This window comes from Felis catus, chromosome D2 (assembly GCF_018350175.1).
Source record: "Felis catus isolate Fca126 chromosome D2, F.catus_Fca126_mat1.0, whole genome shotgun sequence".
NCBI lineage: Eukaryota > Metazoa > Chordata > Mammalia > Carnivora > Felidae > Felis > Felis catus.
This window is the reverse complement of record NC_058378.1, coordinates 71,542,137-71,563,036: the sequence shown is the minus strand read 5'-3', so window position 1 is coordinate 71,563,036 and position 20,900 is coordinate 71,542,137. Positions and strand designations below refer to the sequence as shown.

The following is a 20,900-nucleotide window of genomic DNA, read 5'->3' as shown; positions in this document are numbered from 1 at the left end:
AGCATTGTAAATAATGTTTAAAATAACATAAATGACATCTAAAATAATACCAATACTTGCATCACGTTTTAAAGCCATTTAAGGAAAGATGTTTATTTAAGTATTTGTTGGTTGTGTCTCGTGAGAGGTGGTTCTGATGCCACCAAGAATCACTAGCCACTACCTCTGTGACTTTCCTAGAGTGGTGGACCCTCCAGGCAATTGCACACTATTTCTAGCCAAGTCCTCAGTCCTCTTCGTCTCTTGTCTCTTGCCATCATCTTCCTTAGGGGAGGACTGGAGTAGAATTTTCCTGAACTGCTCACCCTGTGCTCTCTTCACCCTGCACCTTGCACCATCCAGTGTGACCTTTCAAGGGTAAAGGGACACGCTTTTAGCTTGGTCTCACCACACAGGTCACAAAATATAGAAAAGAGAGACTCAAGAGGAAAAAGAAAGCTTTGACCTACTTCATTTGTTTCCCCACAGAAAATTCACTTCCTTCTGGCCTGCCGCCTCCTTTTTTTGGGAATCCCATTGTGTGTTCTCAAGGACCCCGTTTGTTCTACAACCTAGATCAAAACCCTTCCTGAAGATGAAGTTGTTAAGAGAGAAGACCTGGGCTTTCTTTCATGTATTAGAGACTGACAATGTTTATATACAGAATTGATTTGCTGGAAACACAGCAGCCTCAACCCTTTTTATCTGTGAATGACAAAGAATAACAGTTACATTCTCACTGGAGGGCTGCTCGTGAGTGGCCATTAAAAAAATGTTGACACAACCTTCCTCCCTAACAATTTTATTTTTTAAGTGTTTTTTCTAGACATACACTTGCAAACAATTGTCAAGAAACGTGTTCAAGCGTATTCAGCTGCAGCACAGTTTGTAGCAGTGAAATTAGAAACAAAGGAGAAATGGTTGGGGTGCCTGGATGGCTCAGTTGGTTAAGCGTCTGACTTTGGCTCAGGTCATGATCTCCCAGTCATGATTTCGAGCCCCACGTCCAGCTCTGTGCTGACAGCTCAGAACCTGGAGCCTGCTTCAGATTCTATGACTCCCTCTCTCTCTCTGCCCCTCTCTGGCTTGTGCTCTGTCTCTCTCTCTCAAAAATAAATAAACATTAAAAAATTTAAAAAAAGAAACAAAAGAAAAATGGTTAATTATACTATAATACATCCATACTAAAGAAGATGTCCACACTATGCAGCATTCAAAGAATGAGATAGATCTACAGATACTGACAAGGAAAGATCCTGAAGACAAATTGTAGCAATCTGTAGAGAAATATTTCTCTGTGTTTATGTAACACATATACACGATGTATATTTGTATGTAAACAAAGAAAATTGAGTCTAGAAGGACACCCATCAAACAAATAGCAGTGAGTACCTCTGCAGAAGAAATCTGGACTTGAGTAGAAACTAGATAAAGGGGGCTTTGTTTTTGAATTTTTCACACAATGAATGTACTAATGTACTATTTATATAATTAAAAAAAATTTTTTTAATGTTTATTTTTGAGAGAGAGAGAGAGAGAGCATGAGCAGGGGAGGGGCAGAGAGAGAGGGAGACACAGAATCCGAAGCAGGCTCCAGGCTCTGAGCTGTCAGCACAGAGCCCGACGCGGGGCTCGAACCCATGACACGTGAGATCATGACCTGAGCCGGAGTCGGAGGCTCAACCGAATGAGCCGCCCAGGCGCCCTCATACTATTTATATAATTAACATTTAAAAGAAAGAGACAAGAGGGAAAGGAAGACAACAAAACGTGCAGTGCCGTGTAGTGGTTAATTTTATGGTCCCTGGAACCAGATAACCTACGTCCGGGTAGTAGCCTGCCACTTATTTAACCTCTCTGTGCTTCAGATTTTTCCTTTGAAAAATGGCAGTAACAAGAGTGCCAACCTCAGAAAGTGGCTGTAAAGAATGAAATAAGATGCTATATGTAAAATGCTTGGCCCCTTGTATGAGTGATGTAAGTGTTAGCTAGCGTTATTGATTAGGTAAAGAATAAGTCATTAGTTATCCCACTTTAGTCAGAGAGAAATTATTCCTGTCTTCATCTTTTGGCACTACTGAGACCTCAGGAAATGTGCCTTTAAAAAATCAATGTCAAACGGCCTTGGAGATCAGGCTTCTAATGGCTTTGCTTTTGTCTAGTCATCCTGGAACAAAATGCATTATAGCCCAATCGACATTCACGCCAACCTGTTCCACTGGGCGTTGGAGACAAAAAGACCAACGAGACAAGTTTTCTCCTCTTAAGGATCCCACTTTCTGTGATGGGGGGTGTGGTGGAGGGAAGAATCAACAGTAAACAGATCATTTCAACACAGTGTAGTGCTGTGATAGGAATACAGAACAATGAATGGAGTTAACAGAAGGAAGGAATGGCTGGAAACAAGGAAAGCTTCCAGTAAGAGGCGAAGATTCTAGAAGGATGAAGAAGAGTTACCTTTGAAAATAAGGAAGAAATGGGCATTCTAGGCAGAGGAAACGCCATGATTTATCTGAGAGAACTACAGTGGTTTGGTTTTGCTTAAATGTAGTATGTGTATGTTTTTATGTATGTGTATGTGTGTTTGAGTAGCAAATGGATTGGGGTGGGAACGAATGGTTGGAAGAAGTGACGAGTAACATATTTAGAAAGATAGTGACGACGAAAGGTGATCTTAAATATGTAATACCAGTGTGAAACAAGAGCGGAAAGATTTCAGTGGAAGGATTGTTGAAAACAACCTGCCTACTCAGACAGATCAAGGGATTCTATGTAAGAGGTCTCAATTTTGACAAACTTTCCAAGAAGTATTATAGGCCGATTTCTGACTTTTGCGTCTAGATAGAATAAAATATGGCATTACAGGTCAGGGCCCTTGCTGCAATAGCTGGGGAGGGGGAAAGGATGTTACAAAATTTATGGTTTAAAAGACATCAGAGAGCTATGGATACAATAAGACTATGTGAACTAAAATTCCAGAGAGGGAAGAGCCCTTCTTAGGTGAGCTGACAATCTCTGGCCATTTTATTCCTCGGGGATATTGGCCAGTTCTAGGTGAGGAGTAAGAATCAGGCATGACCCCTCCAGAGAAAAGAGAAGGCAGTGGAGCTTTTGGTGGTTGCATGGGGCTGGCTTGACAGACAGTAAACTAATGGAGCATTTGCTTATTCCTCGATACTGCAGGACTTGGCTGGGAGCTTCTAAAAGGCAGACTGAGGGGCGCCTGGGTGGCTCAGTCGGTTAAGCATCGACTTCGGCTCAGATCATGATTCATGGTTCGTGAGTTCAAGCCCCGCATCGGGCTCTGTGCTGTCAGCTCAGAGCCTGGAGCCTGCTTCGGATTCTGTGTCTCCCTCTCTCCCCACTCGCACTCTGTCTCTCTCTCTCTCTCAAAAATAAATAAAACATTAAACAAAATTAAAAAATAAATAAATAAAAAGGAGAATGAAATATCCTGGTTTCATAGAACTTGGGAGACAAAGTCCCACCAGCAGGAGACATCGTCCTATAAATATACAGTCAAGTTACCCCCTTAAAACAGTTGCTAAATATTGAAGGTGCAAGGGGTCAGAAGGCAAAAAGCTAAACTCCAAACCTCTAAATGGCAGAACTGATTCTGAAGAACTGAGGAGACAGAGACCCAGTAAGTAGGCTCTCAATCAAAATCCAGGAGAGCCACACCTGAGGAATAAGGACAAAGATATCCCAATTTTGGTTGAGGTGATCTACCTGCTTAATCGAGGAGGACAATCTGAAGCCTCTGGATTCCTGTATACAGAGTCTGGCATACAATAAAAATTAGCAAACGTATGGAAAGACAGGAAAATATGGCCAATAACCAAGAGAAAAAATACAAGCGAAGCCACAGATGTTTACGTATTATGGTTAACCGACAAGGACATGAAATAGAATAATGATTAACAAGTTAACAAAAATATGGAAAAATGAATAAAAAGATGGAGAAGTCCAACAGAAAATTGGACTCTGGAAGAAAGAATCAAGGGCACCTTCTAGAAATGAAAAATACACTACACGAAGTTCAGAACACTTTGGATGAGTTTGATAGGACAGAAGAAAGCAGAGATTGTGAATTTGAAGACAGGTTGACAGAAATCATCTGAAATATATAAAGGAAAAGTTAGAAAAAGAGCATATGAGACATGTGGAACACAAATGGTCTAAAAACGGTCTAGCTTATTTATTACTTGAGAGAGAGAGAATAGAGAATGGGCAGAAGAAATTTGTAAAAACATTAACCCAAAGATTAACAAGAAAGGTTACCGAACCCCAATAGGGTAAAAGAAAAGAAAATCACACAGAGACATGTCATAGCCAACCTGATGCTAACCAAGAAAGATAAAGACAAATCTTAAAAATAGACAGGAAAAAAAAATATATTCCCCTTCAAAGAAAACAACAGGAAGACTAATTGAAATCTTCTCAACAGAAACTACGGGGAAAGATAGTGGAATGGCATCTCTTTTTTTTTTTTAATTTTTTTAACGTTTATTCATTTTTTGAGAGACAGAGAGAGACAGAGCATGAGTGAGTGGGGGAGGGGCAGAGAGAGAGAGAGGGAGACACAGAATCCAAAGCAGGTTCCAGGCTCTGAACTGACAGCACTGAGCCCAACGTGGGGCTCAAACCCACAGACCACAGATCATGACCTGAGCCGAAGTCAGACTCTTACCTGACTGAGCCACCAGGGCGCCCCTGGAATGGCATCCTTAAACTGGTGGAAGGATGTTTTATAGGGTGTCTCGAATGATCTTACCTGCACTAACTATGGATTTGTTTCTTGTCCACCATCTCATACGTAGGACCGGTTATAGGTCCCCTGAAACTGAGTTACTTGGGGTCCCACCCTCTGAATATTACGTAACTTGGCCTTTTGCAAATGCGTGGCGCAAAGATCACCTACAGCAGGTTATGCAGACTGGAGCTCTATGCTCCTTTACTCTTGAAGTTCACGGGCTTGACTCCACAATCACATCATAGCATCAGTGTGCTCTCAGCAGGGGTGACATTGCTTCGACCCAACTAGCCAGACTTTTCTGCCTAGATATCAGGAATATTACTTATCTTGGAAGTGTTTATTCTGATTTTTGTAACACAGAACGTTGATTTTTAGTGATTAGGAACATTTTTTTAAGGCCATTAAAACCAAAAAAAAATCATTTTTTTTTCACGTTACTTAAGAATTTCCTACACTTGCAATGTTATGAGCAGCAATGCCATCGTTGGGCTGTAGGCTTTAGGCAAAGATTTAATGAGTCTACACACTGAGAGGGTGTGTAAAATGCGTGTCTTTAAAACTCCTATAGATGTGTTGTAAGTGAAGCAGAACAGTGAGAGCTTCCTGCGGCTAATGTACCCTTTCTGGCCTAACTATGGTGTTAGGAACGAGCCTCCAGTGACAGACTGTTTGGGTGCCTCCTCTCTTTTCTGGAACTAGCTAGGAGAGACTAGTCCGCACTAGATGTGTAGTCCCTGATGGTTTGAATTAGCCAGTCACCACTCCCCACCCCTCAAATGTCCCATTCAGCATCCAGATCCCTTTTTGGGCTGTGTGAATACCTTGTTTCTTGTTGTGGGCTTTTTGGTTTTTTTCTTTAAGGACACTAGTCCCTGGGGTGGGTGCCTTTGGACAGCTAATACTTTTTTGCCGGTCTCCTGCTAAAGAATAAACTTTTTTCTTACTTCTACCTTGATTCCCTTGTGCTGATTTCCTTCAATGACAGAGCCTACATCTGAAACAGTTAACATCCCCACCCTGCTAAACCCTGTCGCTGGCCCTCCTGCCTAAATTAAAGGCCCTTCAAGTTTCACGTTCTGGCTTGGGTCTGGACTCAATTAGTCCTTCCTCTGTTTTGACTTTCTCTCTCCATTTTTGGTCCAATTTCTCTCTCAATTTCCCCCCAGTGACTGCCAACTTATGTGTAACTTTTTCAGCATGCTGCGTGACCAGCCTCCAATCGTCTGCTTCAAACTAACAGTGTCATTATGGTAGGCCCCCCACATAATCAGAAGTAAAGCATTGACTATTTTACTGAATAGAACAGAGCCCATTCAGAACATAATTCCCAAGAAACTGGCTGATCTCAGACACAGCGATCGGCTTCGCATCCAGCCATTTTAAGCACGAGATCACTTAAGTTTCTGAAACGTGGGCAGTTAGAGGCTGAGATGAACTGAACAGAGATTCCAGAATGGAGTCTGCCTAAGTAGACACTTAGGTTGATGTCTTCATGCATTAGTGCAGAAGCTCCCTGGGTGAAAAATAGGACTCTGCTGAGGGTATAGAGGGGTAAGATGCACAAAAAGTGCCCATTATTAACCAAGCAAATAATTACCATCTGTCCAATGGTTGATATGAAAAAGCTGTTTCAAATACATTATTGCACTCTCGGTTCCCAATAACCTTGTGAGGTGGATATTATTTTTATTATGTGCATTTTGAACCCAGCAAATAACAGCTAATTTTATGGAGTATTTACCATATACCAGATTATGGCGATATACTTAACAATGTTACCTCATTTAATCCATTAAAAATCCCAGAGAGGAAGCACCTAGTTTTCCGATGAGAAAACCTGAGGCTTACAGAGGTTGTGCCTGAGGAGGTAGCAAGTGAGAGAGAGCCAGAATTTAAAGATCCTAAGCAATTAATCATTAAGTTTGGAAGTTCAAGGATTTACCCAAGGTCTCCCAGCCAGGAAGCTTAAGACTGGAATTGAGCCCAGGGCTTCTGGTGATTTATTTCAAAACGGCTTTACTCACATACTGTACAATTCACCTATTTAAAATGTAAAATTCATTGTCTTTTTGTATATTCTCAGAGTTGTGTATCCGTTTTTAGTTAGCTCAGGCTGCCATAACAAAATACCACAGACTGGGTGGCTCATACCAAAGAAATTAATTTTCTCACAGGTCTGGAGACCAAAGTCCAAGGTCAAGTACCAGTATGGTTTATTTCTGCTGGGAGCTCTCTTCCTGGGTGACGGATGGCAGTTTTCCTCTTGGTTGGAGGAAAGAGAGGGAAAACTCTCTGGTGTTTCTTTTTATAAGAGTACTAGTCCTATCATGAGGATCCTACCCTCATGACCTTGTCTAAACCGAATTATCTCCCAAAGGGCCCCTGTCCAAATACCATCACGCCGGAGACTAGGACTTTAACATCTAATTTGGGGGGACACAATTCAGTCCACAACACCTCACTTCTCAGGTCAGAGGCCAAACAGTAGAATAAGTGTCCTCTCTCCCAATCAATCTAAATTCTCTAGAGAGAGAACTGGATTGGCCCAGCCTGGGTCAAGTCTTCACTCCAGTCCAGTCAGCTATTATCAAGCAGACACTGCTACATCACTGAGTTATAGAGTGGTTTAAAGAATCCTCTTGTTTGGGGGCGCCTGGGTGGCGCAGTCGGTTAGGCGTCCGACTTCAGCCAGGTCACGATCTCGCGGTCCGTGAGTTCGAGCCCCGCGTCAGGCTCTGGGCTGATGGCTCAGAGCCTGGAGCCTGTTTCCGATTCTGTGTCTCCCTCTCTCTCTGCCCCTCCCCCGTTCATGCTCTGTCTCTCTCTGTCCCAAAAATAAATAAACGTTGAAAAAAAAATTAAAAAAAAAAAGAATTCTCTTGTTTAAAAAAGTATTTACCATACAAGTATGTATTCCTAATGATACGATACATTTCATTTTCTTTTTCTTTCTTTCTTTTTTTTTTTTTAGAGAGAGAGAACATGAGCAGAGGGGAAAGGGGCAGAGGAAGAAAGAGAATTTTAAGCAGACTCCACACTCAGCATGGAACCTGACGTGGAACTCAATCCCATGACCCTGGAATCAAGACCTGAGCCAAAATCAAGAGTTGGATGCTCAACCCACTGAGCCACCCAGGGGCCCCTGGATGATACGTTTTCTAGTTTGGCTTGTTTTTAACAACATTATGTTTCTATGATCCAACCATGTTGTTGGGTACAGCTGTGGTACATTCATTATCATAAATGTATAATATTCCAAGATGTGACTGAACCATACCTTGTTTTGCATATCTTCAAATTTGCTGATTCTTCAGATGTGTCCAATCTACTGATGAGCTCACTGAAGAAATTCTCATCTCAGATGTATCTAGCATTTCCATTTGACTTTTCTTATTGTTTCCATCTTGTTGCGGAAATTCCCCATTTCTTTGTACATGTTGTCTGTCCTTCTTTTCCACCGGATTCAGATTCATAGTTATTTTAAGGCCCTTGTCTGGTCATTCCAAAACTTGGGTTATGTCTCAATCGGTTCTATTGATTCTGTTTGGTATTTTCTTTCTTCCTAAAGAACTTCAACATTCTTAGAGTACTGGTCTGCTGGTAATGCATTTTCTCAGCTTTTGTTTGTTGAAGAAAGTTTTTAATGTTATTTGAAGAATACTTTTGCTGGACGTGGAAGTCTGGTATGAGGGTTTTTTTTTTCTTTCAGCACTTATAAGATTCTTTCCATTGTCTTGTGTGTTGCTTAGTTCTGTTATGTAGTCTGTTCTGCTTCTTATCCTTGTTGCTTTGCATATAGTTTATCTTTTTACTCTAGCCACTTATTTGATTTTCTCTTTATTACTGGTGTTCAGCAATTTGATTACGATATGTCTGGGTGTATTTTGTTTTGTATGTAGGTTTATGTTCATCCTGCTAGGGAATCCTTGAGTTCCTTGTAATTGTGGGTTTATTATTTTCTTCAAATTTGAGATGTTACCTGCCATTATCTCTTCATATATATTTTCTGCTCCTCTCCCTTTGAGGATTCAAACATACATATGTTAGACCATTTGTTATTGTCTCATGAGTCACTGAAAGTCTGTTGATTATTTTTTCAGTGTTTTTTTTCTGTGTTTCACTTCAAATGGATTTTATTGACTACATGCTCACTGATGGTTCCTTCTGAAGAGTCTTATTTGCTATTTACTCCATTTGGTGAACTTTTTTAAGATACTGTATTTTCATTTCTAAAGCCTCAATTCATTTGTTCTTTAATCTTTCATTTTCCCTCTCGCCTTCTTCTTGTCTTCCTTTAAATACTGGAATGTAGTTAATATAGATATTTTAACATCCTTGTCTGTTAATTCCATCATCTCTGTCATTCTGAGTCTGCTTTAATGATTGGCTTTACTTTGAGTTATGGGCTACATTTTCCTGTTTCTTGGCATGCTTAGTAACCATTGACTGGATGTTGAACATGGTAACAATTACTTTGTTGAGTGCTGGATTTTGTTATCTTCCTTTAAGATTGTTCTCTCTTCTACAAGCAAGAGTCACATCTCTTCTGACTGAGCTAGCCAGGCACCCCTGGCTCTTTTGAACATCTTATCTGCCTGTAGTTAATTACCTCTTTCTATTTCTAATATTGCTTATTTATGCCTGCTTTTTTATATTAATCATTTTCACTAAATATTCTACATTTTCTTTATCTTTTAAAAAACTTTATCTTTTAATTTTTTATCCTAATTTTTTCTGTAAAATGTGTTAACAGTTAAATTTGTCTACATGTAAACAAATATTTTCCTCTCATTCTATCTCATACCTATTAACAGGGGTCATTTCTTTCTGTATGTATGTACTTACATTATATATATAATAATTTATGTATGTATATATAATAATTTATGTATGTATATATAATAATTTATGTATGTATATATAATAATTTATGTATGTATATATAATAATTTATGTATGTATATACTTACATTATATATATAATAAATATATAATTTCTTTCTGTATGTATATACTTACATTATATATATAACGTAGAAATTAGTGGAAAAATCATTATTTGTTTAATCTCAACATATCTTTATTTTGCCCTCATTTTTGAAAGGTATTATTGTTGTTTGTGCAATTTTATTTTTTAAATTTTTTATGAAAAAAATTTAATCTTTATTTATTTTTGAGAGAGAGACAGCTTGTGAGCAGGGAAGGAGTAGAGAGAGAGGGAGACACAGAATCCGAAGCAGGCTCCAGGCTCTGAGCTATCAGTACAGAGCCTGACGCGGGGCTCGAACTCACAAACTGTGAGATCATGACCCGAGCTGAAGTCGGACACTCAACTGACTGAGCCACTCAGGTGCCCCAGTTGTTTGTGCAATTTTAAATGGCTAGTTATAGTCTAATCAGAATTTCATTGTCCTCTGGTTTTCATCATTCCCAGTAAGAAGTCAGTTGTCAGTCTGTTATTTCTTTGTAGGCTATGTCTTTTCTCTTCGTCTTCTTTTCAGATCTTCTCTTTGTCTTTAGTGTTGTTCAGTTTCAAGACAATGTGTCTAGGTCTGGATTGATTTTTATTCATCCTGCTTGATATATGTTGTATTCCCTTAATCTATGGGATTATGTCTTTTTATAAAGTTCTCAGCTGTTATTTCTTCAAATGGTGTGTCTCCTCCAGGTTTTCGATTCTCTTGTAAGACTCCTCTTAATTATAAACAAGTATTAATTATACATTAGATCTTCTCATCCTATTCTCCATATATCTTAACCTTTCTTGTATTATCCATCTCCTTATATTTCAGAGCTGTAGTCTTACTAATTTTTAAATATCTACTTTCCATTTCAGCAATTCTTCCTTTCCTTCCAACTAACTTTCTGTTTTCCCTATCCACTGATTCTTTTCAAAAAAATCTAAATTGATATGTTAAATTTCGATTTGGCTCTTTTTGAAATTTACTTGATCATTTTTGATAGTCTCTTATGGGCTCATTTTTGTGGCATATCTTTTATTATTTTATTGTATTACCTTATATATTTCATTTCTTATTTTACATTTGTTGTCTGGGAACTACAATATCAGAAGTACTTAGTATCTATAGCGGCTATTTGCTGTTTCTGCTGACTCTCACTCAGAGTGGCTTGTTTCCTTGTGTATTTTGTAATTTTTTATTCTGACCTCATTTTTAGTTGATCATCTGTGGAAGCCAGGGGGCCTAAATCGGACTACTGTTATCAAAATAGGATGGTTGCTTACTTCTTTTGAGAGCCAGGGATGCTCCTGCCCTTTAGTGGCCTGGTGTAATGAAGAGTCTCAGGTTTAGCTTCTCCAGCTTGTATATTTGTCTGTATATTTGGCTTTCCTACGAGAATGTAAATGTCATGAGGACAGGGACTTTATCTAACTTGTTTGGCATACCTTCCCCACTGGCTTGTACATGGCAGATTTTACAAAGGTATTTGCTAAAAAAATCATTGAGTAGCTCAGCCTGCCTTTTGTTTTTTACTTGAAGTTATGCAAAATGCAAAGTTATTCTCATGCTACTCATGAGACATGTAGGTTCAGAATGAGAAACGATGGTGAGTCAGCAATTGAAAAGCTGTGGGAGTGAAAATCCATACTCAATCATTTCAAAAAATCAATAAGGAAGACGGTTACCAGGTGGGGGGATCAGTGAACTAAGTGATGGGGATTAAAGAGTACACTTATCATGATGAGCACAAAGTAATGTATAGAACTGTTGAATCACCATATTGTACATCTGACACTAACATAACACTGTATGTTAACTATACTGGAATTAAATTCTAAACTTTAAAAAATCAATAAAGAATAGAAATTGCCGATAATGTACACTAACATTCCTTCCTTTAGAAGTTGAGAGGGTATTTTTGGGCAAGAGTCTAATAGTATCACCTTTTTTCAAACACAGACAGAAATGTGTGTTTTCCCTTTGGTCTATGTAAACTCCTTTTTTATAATTTCAACCAGCAGCATATACTATATTTTCTGATCTTAAAAAGTGGCGCTTAGAATTTCTCTTAAAATTCCTTGCAACTTACAGCTTGTTTTTACAATGATCTCTAAAGTATTATCCGTTATTTTAGATGAGAAATTTGTTGGAATGTTAAGCTACTAACAGGAACTTGGTTGCTGTATGGTTGGAAGAACTAGTTTCAGATTTCTAAGATTCTCTAAGAAGAGAAGAAACCATGACTGGCCCTAAAAGGTATTTCAAAGTATCATAACTCTAAAATATAATCAAATAATACATAATTTAAAATCTGAACTGATACATAACCTGAAGGTTAAAGCTAAATTCATAGGGAAAACTTTATTTAGTCAAAGATGCTCTTTGATAATAGACTTAGTTTTCTAACCTGACAGTCAATCAGGTACTGAATTCTAGCGGTGTGCCTAAAAGTATTGTGTAAGGTGTCTTATTTCAGACTTATAATTATATACATTGGAGTATGTTTTACAGGCATCTGTGTAGTCTAATATAAGCCCCTTAAGGATAAGAGTATGATCTGTTCATTATGAGGCTTTTGCACTGTACCTGTATTTTGAGTGTGAGGTTATAAGGGCCAGAACTATTGTGGCAGTTTGAGAAAAGGACTGGATATTAACTAAAGGATGAAGGTAGAAAAGCACACAGTCCTGGACCTCCCTATCTTACTAGTATGGTGTCTGCTCTAAAATATGGCCTGTAATAGACTTCCAGGACAAATTCAATTCAACAAGACTCTCCAGAAACTTACAACAGTTGGGGAGATAGGAAACACATATAACAAAACCATTAAGTAGCGACGCACAGCATTGCATTAAGTAATGCAGGCTGCAGAAGTTAAGAGAAATCAGGAGATCAGTGTGGTGAAGGTAGCTGGAGAACATTTCATGAGGAGACAATCTACAAGTTAACTTGGGGAAGAAGGGAATTTGGGAAGAGCAATAAGAATGAGTAATGGGAATGAGGGAGACAGGATATTATGATATTGAGAAACAGAAGGGATAGTATTCTGTCTGCGACAGTGTTTATTTAGGGGATTAGCTGGAAATGGTGTTGGACAGGTAGGAGAGCACAGATTACGGAAGCCTTTAAAAATCTCTGTAGTCCTTAAACTCCATATAGACATTTCTATCTTGTTCACCGTCGTAGCTCTAGTACTTACCATAGTGAATGGTACATAGTAGATGTTCAATTACATTCTATTGAATGGATTCAACGCATAGATGAAAACACTTTGCAATGTTGAGGCTTTATCCGGAGATCAGCGGAAATTCCCTGGCGGTTTTAGACTATGAAGATGTCAGAGTATAAATAGTGTTTTAGGAAAACTATTCTCAGGGCAATAGGCAGAATGACGAGAAGGAGGTGGAGGCTGGATGTAGGGAGAGAAGCTAGGCTACTCATGTACTCAGCCTTTGGGTGAGAAGGGTTAATAGTGGACTGAGGATAGCAGGAAAGAAGAGTTATTTTGAGACTGAACCAACTGGATTGTGATTTACTGGCAAATTTCTCACCTAGAAGACAGGGACAAAGATGCTGTCAAGGTGGATAAGTGAGTTAAATTTTGTAGTTGGCAGTTGCATTTGAGAACTTCTATTCTCGTTACTTCTCTTTTCTAGTATTTCCTTCTCCACATGATCATTTGATTGGGCATTCTTTGATGATGCTCAATTATCCACCAATTCATTACTTTTCTAGAGCTATTATGTTCACCCGTTCTTTGAATACTTCTCGGTTGCCGGACGTATTATACGAAGTCTATCGTATCAGGATAGATTTGGGAAGTGCCTACACAGGAAATAACTAGAATATCTGCTGTGAGAGTGTACCGAGGAACAGTTGCCAGAGAAGGGAGTGTGAATTCCTGAAACTAGGAATTCTTCCACCAGTCTTACAGGTTTGAGTGTTCTCAAAGCTTAGAATCCCACCTCTTCAGTTTACAGCTTGTGGATCTGGTGGTGGTTGTTAGGTTGCTTACTACCACCAAGCTCTGTCATTGAGGTTTATCTCAGAACAGTAGGGGACTTAGTGTTTTTCTCGTTTTTTGTTTTTCACCCTGGTATATAGGAAACGTGTATTGGTTTGGAGCGTTCTCCCTACTCTCCAACCCAGCCCAGCCCTGACGCTTCAGGGTAGAAACCATGAATCAAATGTGTCTACTGACCTTAGTTGAGGGCCTGCTGACCTCAGATGCCAAGGGGGCTCAGCCCTTCTCTGCAGGGCTTACCTCTAAGGTCGCTGAAGAAAAGTCCCGCCCAGCCCAGCCCAGACGACTTTGAAGGAGCTCCTTGGTCGCTAATTTGGCATTGACACCCCCAGCACCCCACCCCTCCCGTGAACTGCCCAAGGCCTTCTTCCCACTGAGGGCCAAGCCCCCTGGGGCAGTCGTGGCCTAGCCCTCCGGTCAAGGGCATCACTTAGGAGAGGGAGCAGAACAGCTCGTTCCCACTTTCTTTCTCTGGGACCAAAGCAGAAGGCTGGAAAGTCACTAATAATAGCAACAATATTATTACTAATTATTTTAAATTAAGAATTCCAGCCGGGGAGAGGGAAGACGCAGACCCTTACTGCACGCCCCACCTCGCCCGGGGACAAAAGCCCCGCCCGGCGCCGCAGCCGCTGGACCGGGTGGGCCCGGCCGGGGCGGGGGAGGCGGGGGAGGCCGGGAGGCCGGGAGGCGGGGGAGGCCGGAGCGGCGGGCCCCGCCCAGCTCGGGCCGCTGGCTGTCAGCGTTGCCGCGCCCGGCGGCGGGTCCCCGAGATCGCCGCGTCCCCGCCCGCCCGCCCGCCCGCCGCGCTGCGCCCAGCGGGCGGCCAGGTGTCCTGCGGGCGGCGTCCCCGCGCTGCCAGCCGCCTCCCCACGGCGGGCGGCGGGCGAGGGCGCGCTGGTGTGCGTCTCGAGGATATTTTCCTCCCCACGCCCTGCCGGGCTCTCTCCTCTGCCCTCCCTGCTTCGGCTCCTGCCGCCTGAACCATGTCCGCAAGGGGTGAGTGGGGACCAGGTGGGCACCGTCTCCTGACCCCGCGCCAGGCCCGGCGGGGCAGGGCGCGGACCGGGGCGGGCCGGGCAGGTGCGGAAGGGCGAGGGGGCTGCGGGAGCCGCGCCGGCCCCGACCCGGCCTGAAACTTTGGCAGCGGATCCGTGGGCTCTGGGTGGCTGGGGGCGGGAGGAGGGGGGGGGCAGGGGGGTGGAAGGAAGCCCTCGCCCTTGACCTTGATCCCCGGATGCGGGCAAAGCCTGAGGGCCGAGGTCGGTGCCTGGCTCACCTGTACAAGCTGTAAGGCGGGGCTGGGAGGGCGTGGGGGATGGGCTTCCCGTTGCCCGTCCTGCTGGGGAGCCGCCTGAAGGGCTGTCCAGGGGAGAGGAAGAGGTATTTTTTTCCTCCTTTCTTGTTACCATTTTGCAGCTCGGTTATGGAAGGAATCCAGGGTTTGATGCAGTATGATTTAAAGCTGCAGTGCTTATACCCCATTAAAAAAAAAAAAAAAAAAAAAAAAGTAAATTCCCTACCTGTACTTCTCTTAGCATTAATCTTCGTCCGCCACCCATTTTCTTTCGGGGGTGAAACAATCACTGCAGGTAAAACTGGGTGAAAGTAAAAAAAAAAAAAAAAAAATCCAAATCGCTTTCCAGGCAGGAGTGAAGGGAATGTATTTCTTGCCATCTGGAGCCAGTGGTGATGCTGGGGAGAGTGGGTTAGTCATAGCTCAGTGGCTGCTACTATGAGTGAAATATTAAAGAGATCAAGTCATTGTGCACTTTGCCAGCAATGAAAATGAAGGGACTTGGTGGTTTTGCCATAAGCGCTTAAGGAAAATATTGATTATCTTTAGATAGTGTATTTGCAAAGCAATGAGGACCACCCCCTTTCGATGCCCTAAAGCTTATAAGAGGAATTGCAGACTTGCTTTTGTGTCTTTTTCTTTTCTTTTCAACTCTGAAGGGTTAACCCTGCTTTTGGAGGGGGACAGTTTAGGAATTCAGTAACATCTGTTGGATAATTTCGTGTTGCTTTTGAGGGTTCATTCTGGGGCATGTAATGAATAGACTAATTTCAAACGCTTAAATTCCTTTTTAAGGAGACTGGTCTTTGTTGATCTGGCAGTAAGGTTGGTTGGTTCCACACCTGGTGGTAATGACAGAATTTACATCTGTAAATACTGGGCTACCGAGGCGACAGGAGGCCCTGAGATACTACCTGCTTAATGATTTGTGATTAAAGGAAAAAAAGAGGGTGGGACCGATATGATTATTAGGGGGCTGGGCGTGTATATGGGATGTTTCAAGTGACTCCAGCTGTACAATCTCTGAACTGTGTTCTAACACTGAGGCTTTTGGTCCTGATCTCTGTCTTCGGTACCACAAGGAACATGTGAGGAATATCTCTCGTAGGTGTAAAAGCTCTCTGTGGTCAGAGTCCACTTCTGATCCAGCTTTACATCACCCAAACCCCTTAGTATAGTACCTTGCACACTGTAGGTGCCACGTGACTACCGGGAACCTGCTATGTTCTAGGGACTGTGAAGTTCATTAAGTACCGCCCCCCCACCCCAAACACACACATGTGGAAGTTTTACCTTGTCTCTGGCCCTTTTATTTCAGGATCTCTGTGCTTTATCTGAGGATATGAATGAGGATGACCCCAGGGATTCAGAGGGCTAGAGCCCTGGGTTGGGCTCAAATATTTCTCAATGTTTCTCAAGTATTTCTTCTTGAACCTGGTTTCAAGCAGGATGATTTGTAGTCGTAGACATGACACTCAGTTGTCTTGTTTCCTTTTCAAACTGTGTTGATAATTTTGTATTTAACAGTTTACAGGCTGGGGCGCCCAGGTGGCTCAGCTGGTTGAGCGTCCGACTTCCGCTCAGGTCATGATTTCATGGCTCGTGAGTTCGAGCTCCACGTGGGGCTCACTGCTGTCAGCGAAGAGCCTGCACCAGAGCCTCTGTCCCTGCCCCCCATCACCCTTCCCCACTCTTGCTCTCTCAAAAATAAATAAACATTTCAGAACAAAACAAAAAAGAAAACAGTTTAAAGTCTTAAGAATACTGCAGGGGCAAAACCGCATGATAATTAATATCAGTTATTGCATTATTACCATGTGCCAAATACTTTGCATGTATTAAATCATGTAAGCTTCATAATAACAAGATCAAGTTGACACTGTTATTACCTCCCCATTTCACAGATGAAGGAAGTGAGGTTTTGAAAGAGTCTGTAACTTGCCTGAGCCCAAACGGTTGCTAAGTGGCAGATCCTGATTTCCAGTCCGGGTCTGCCTGACTTCTGATCACATGGCTTTGTTTTGCTGTCTTTTCATTATTAGTCCTTTGAATGTTATAGTAAACATCCCAGTCATTGATTTGCCAAGAGAGAAAATGCCCTGTACTTGAGAGTTAAAGGAAATGGCCTTGGTAAGTAACTTGGAACTCCCAGTGCATCTGGAAACATTGTCATGGGCATTTGGTAATGACGAAGTGAAGGAGACAAGGCCACTTGATCCTTGCTCTTGTTAACTTGCTGTTCCCAGTCTGTTTCCTCCTACTTCAGTTGTGAGGACCAGAACTTCTTACGTATTGCCAATAACTGAGGACTTTTCTAATGTTTTTATGAAACACTTTTGTGTTTGTGAATTTCTAAAACAACAGCAACAACAAAACCACTTCTAAGTGATTAGCAAAGTACCTAGTAGAGTACTTTGAATTGAGCCGGTGTGGAAAAATGTCTGTTTGCCATTTATTTTTTACAAGAGATGTCAAAATTGTGAGCTTTGCTATGGTTTTCTAATTCAGTAACTACTTTCACCTGTACTCCTGAAAGAAGCGCTAAAGCTTCAGGGTCAGAAGGTTAATGTCTCTATTTAAATACCTAATTTATAAATAGGAAGGTCGTTAGATATTTGGAAAGATAAATTTCATTAATCTAAGAAATGATCTGCTTATTGCTAATATCTAGGCTTGTAGGTTATGGTAGGGGTGGGAATATTTTTTAAACATTGAAAACTGTTGCATTTCATTAAAAAAGTGAATTTATTAAAAAATTTTAGGGAGAAAGTTACCATTATTTAATTCATCTGGTCTTTAAGATATAAACGGAGTCCTAGGGGCACCTGGGTGGCTCAATCAGTTAAGCGTCAGACTCAGTTTCAGCTCAGGTCATGATCTCCTGGTTCCTGAGATCAAGCCCTCCATCCGGCTCTGTGCTGACAGTGTGGAGCCCGCTTGGGATTCTTTCTCTCCTTCTCTCTCTGCCTGCTCCCTGTTCATGTTCTATCTCTCTCAAAATACATAAACTTAAGCAAAAAAAGATATAAACAGAGTCCTAAAATTTAATTCACTTTTCAAACTAACAATAAAAAGTATTCTTTAATTCCATGATACAGCAAGTTAAGACATTCCCATCTTGTAGTCTTTTAGAATATTTTCATCAAAGATTTTTTTTTTTATTTTTAAAATTTTTTTTCAACGTTTTTTAAATTTATTTTTGGGACAGAGAGAGACAGAGCATGAACGGGGGGAGAGGCAGAGAGAGAGGGAGACACAGAATCGGAAACAGGCTCCAGGCTCCGAGCCATCAGCCCAGAGCCTGACGCAGGGCTCGAACTCACGGACTGCGAGATCGTGACCTGGCTGAAGTCGGACGCTTAACCGACTGTGCCACCCAGGCGCCCCTCATCAAAGATTTTTAATCTGGTGTTGTATTTTTACTACTACAGGCCGAAATGGAGCTTCCATATCTTTGATTTTTGGATTGCCGGCCAGAGGAAATTATAACACTTAGAGTAGAATTTCCAAAACTGGGGAGAATAGTCTAGGCAATCATTTAAAAATGTTGTTTCCCAGGATTCATTCCAGATCTAATGGCTCAAAAACTCTGAAGGCAGAGCACCCAGATCCATGTATGTGAAAAGCTCCTCAGGTAATTCTAAAAACCATTACAATACAGCAGGAATCACCTGGAATACTTAACCGTGATATGAGGGCTCTTTTTCAGATCTACTGAGTCAGAATAGTCAGGGCCGGGCCTGGGAATCTGAATGGTTCATAAGCCCCCAGTTAATTCTTATGTATAGGCAGATTTGGCAGCTATTAAATTAGAGCTTGTTTCCTCTAAGTCAGGGTTCTGTATTATCCAGCAAGTTTTGAAAAAAGCTGCTTATGAATTATGAAAGTAATATATTAGGATTCACTAGTGACATATTAATATCGTCAAAATACCTTCTATTAGCAAATTAATGGATATACTAAATGTTTAAGTTATAAAGTAATATAAACTCAAACAGAAATATATAAGGTTAAAAATGAAAATTCCCTATTTTTACTCTCTTCCTGCCAAATCCTCAAAATTAAGCATGGCAAGCATTACATACTGTGCATACTGTCTGGAAGTTTCTCTCTAATTAGATTTGGTTAAATATAATAAATATTAAATACGTAGTATGTACAAGACACATGGCAGTGTAACGTAAGAGATCACTCATGAGCCCACTGGCTTTTCAGAAGCTTGAGTCTTGAAAAAAAAAGATGCAGGTATGTGTGGATAGAGTCCATTGCACTGGGCAGGGAAATGCCTCAACCTATGTGTGCTGTAGAAATGCTAGATCATTATCTTTGTTTTCAGAACTTCCATAAAACTGGAAGAACTATGAATGTCCATCCATTGGGGAATGAGTGACTAAGTTATGGTACATTCATACCATGGACTGTTTTGCAACTATTAGAAAGAACGAGTTAGATCCATAATGTGTTTGGTCTGGAGGGATGGTCATGATACACTGTCAAATGAAAAAGGGTAAGTTTTAGAATAAAGTGTATACAATACAGAATCCCAATTTTGTAAACTGAGAAAAATCCATATGTGTGCAAATGTGTGGGCTCTGTGGGCATAGAGAATACCATAGAACAGTATACACCAAGGTTACCTCAAAGGCAAGGGTGAGGAGAGGAGACAGCTGAATTTTCTATGAATATATCTTTGTGTTGTTTGCTAGCAGGTAGACATAGCTTTAATAGACTGAGAGAAAAATCCAGTAAAGAAAAAATGTATTGGGGCACTTGGGTAGCTCAGATGGTTAAGCGTGGACTCTTGGTCTTTGGCTCAGGTCATGATCTCACGGTTCATGAGATTGAGCCCCACAGCGGGCTCTGCAGTGACAGCATGGAGCCCGCTTGGGATTCTCTCTCCCTTTCTCTCTGCCCCTCCCCTGTTCATGCATTCTCTCTCTCTCTCTCTCTCTCTCTCTCTCTCTCTCTCTCTCTCTCTCTTCTTTCTCTCAAAATAAATAAACATTTTTAAAAAGTTAAAAAAAATGCATAGTGCCTCCCCATCTGTTCATTTATTTAAGTCAGGGACATAGGTTTTATTCAATCATTCAACACAATTTATTGAACACCTGTTATGTACCAGCAATTGGTGAAAATAGGACCCAGTATATACCCTCAGGGAGCTCACAGTTTTGTGGAAGAAACAAATACATACATTCTTATAATAGGATATACTGAGTGCAGAGGGAAAGAGGGATAACACGGGATATGTAGAGAGAGTCTTATGGTGATACAAAAGTGGCCCTGAACGCAGCTGTTGGGGTAAAGACCATGGGATCTTGAAAAAAAAAAGGGGGGGGGGATTGTTTTCTTGGAGAATGAGTTGGATTCTTGGATGAGCCAGCTGACAGAAGATGGGATTGAGGAATGGGTTTTTTAGGGAAAGGGGCACAGAAAAGAAACAGTACAATGTGTGTTGACCTGGAAAGCATATTGGTGCCGGACGGCAGGCTTGCCAGGGAAAGGAAAGCCAAATCTGAGCTGAGTCAGGAGGTGCAGAGGGCACTTTGGGGAAAGGCCGACGATGCAGGGAATTTTGTGTACAAGGAGCTGTAGTTCTAGACGGCACAGTGGAAGCTTGTGAGTGGTGGGAGATGGGCAGCCAGAGGGAAGAAGCACAAGGCAGAGAGAGATTAGAAGGGAGAAGAAATGAGCAGGGGTGAGGGCTCTTCATAATTTCCAGGAGGCGGACTGCAGGAATGAGGGAGACGGTTGGGCAAGATTGGCCTCAAGTGTCCCCACTCTGGCATTAGGGACTTCGGTTGCAGACCGTGCTGAGTCCTGGGCAGCACCTGCTGAAGGCAGCGGGCGGTGAGGGCTGTTGTCAGCTTTCTAGGGTAGCAG

General features: G+C 41.5%; 1 protein-coding gene across 1 annotated transcript in view; it reads left to right on the top strand.

Moving 5' to 3' along the window:
- Nucleotides 1-14,511: 14,511 nt before the first annotated feature.
- Nucleotides 14,512-20,900, top strand: part of ABLIM1 (actin binding LIM protein 1) — a 303,758-nt gene continuing 297,369 nt past the window's right edge. Inside the window, exon 1 of the mRNA XM_023240969.2 lies at nt 14,512-14,719. Coding sequence (XP_023096737.1) covers nt 14,707-14,719 — 13 coding nt within the window. The 5' untranslated portion in view covers nt 14,512-14,706. The remainder of the gene's footprint in view (nt 14,720-20,900) is intronic.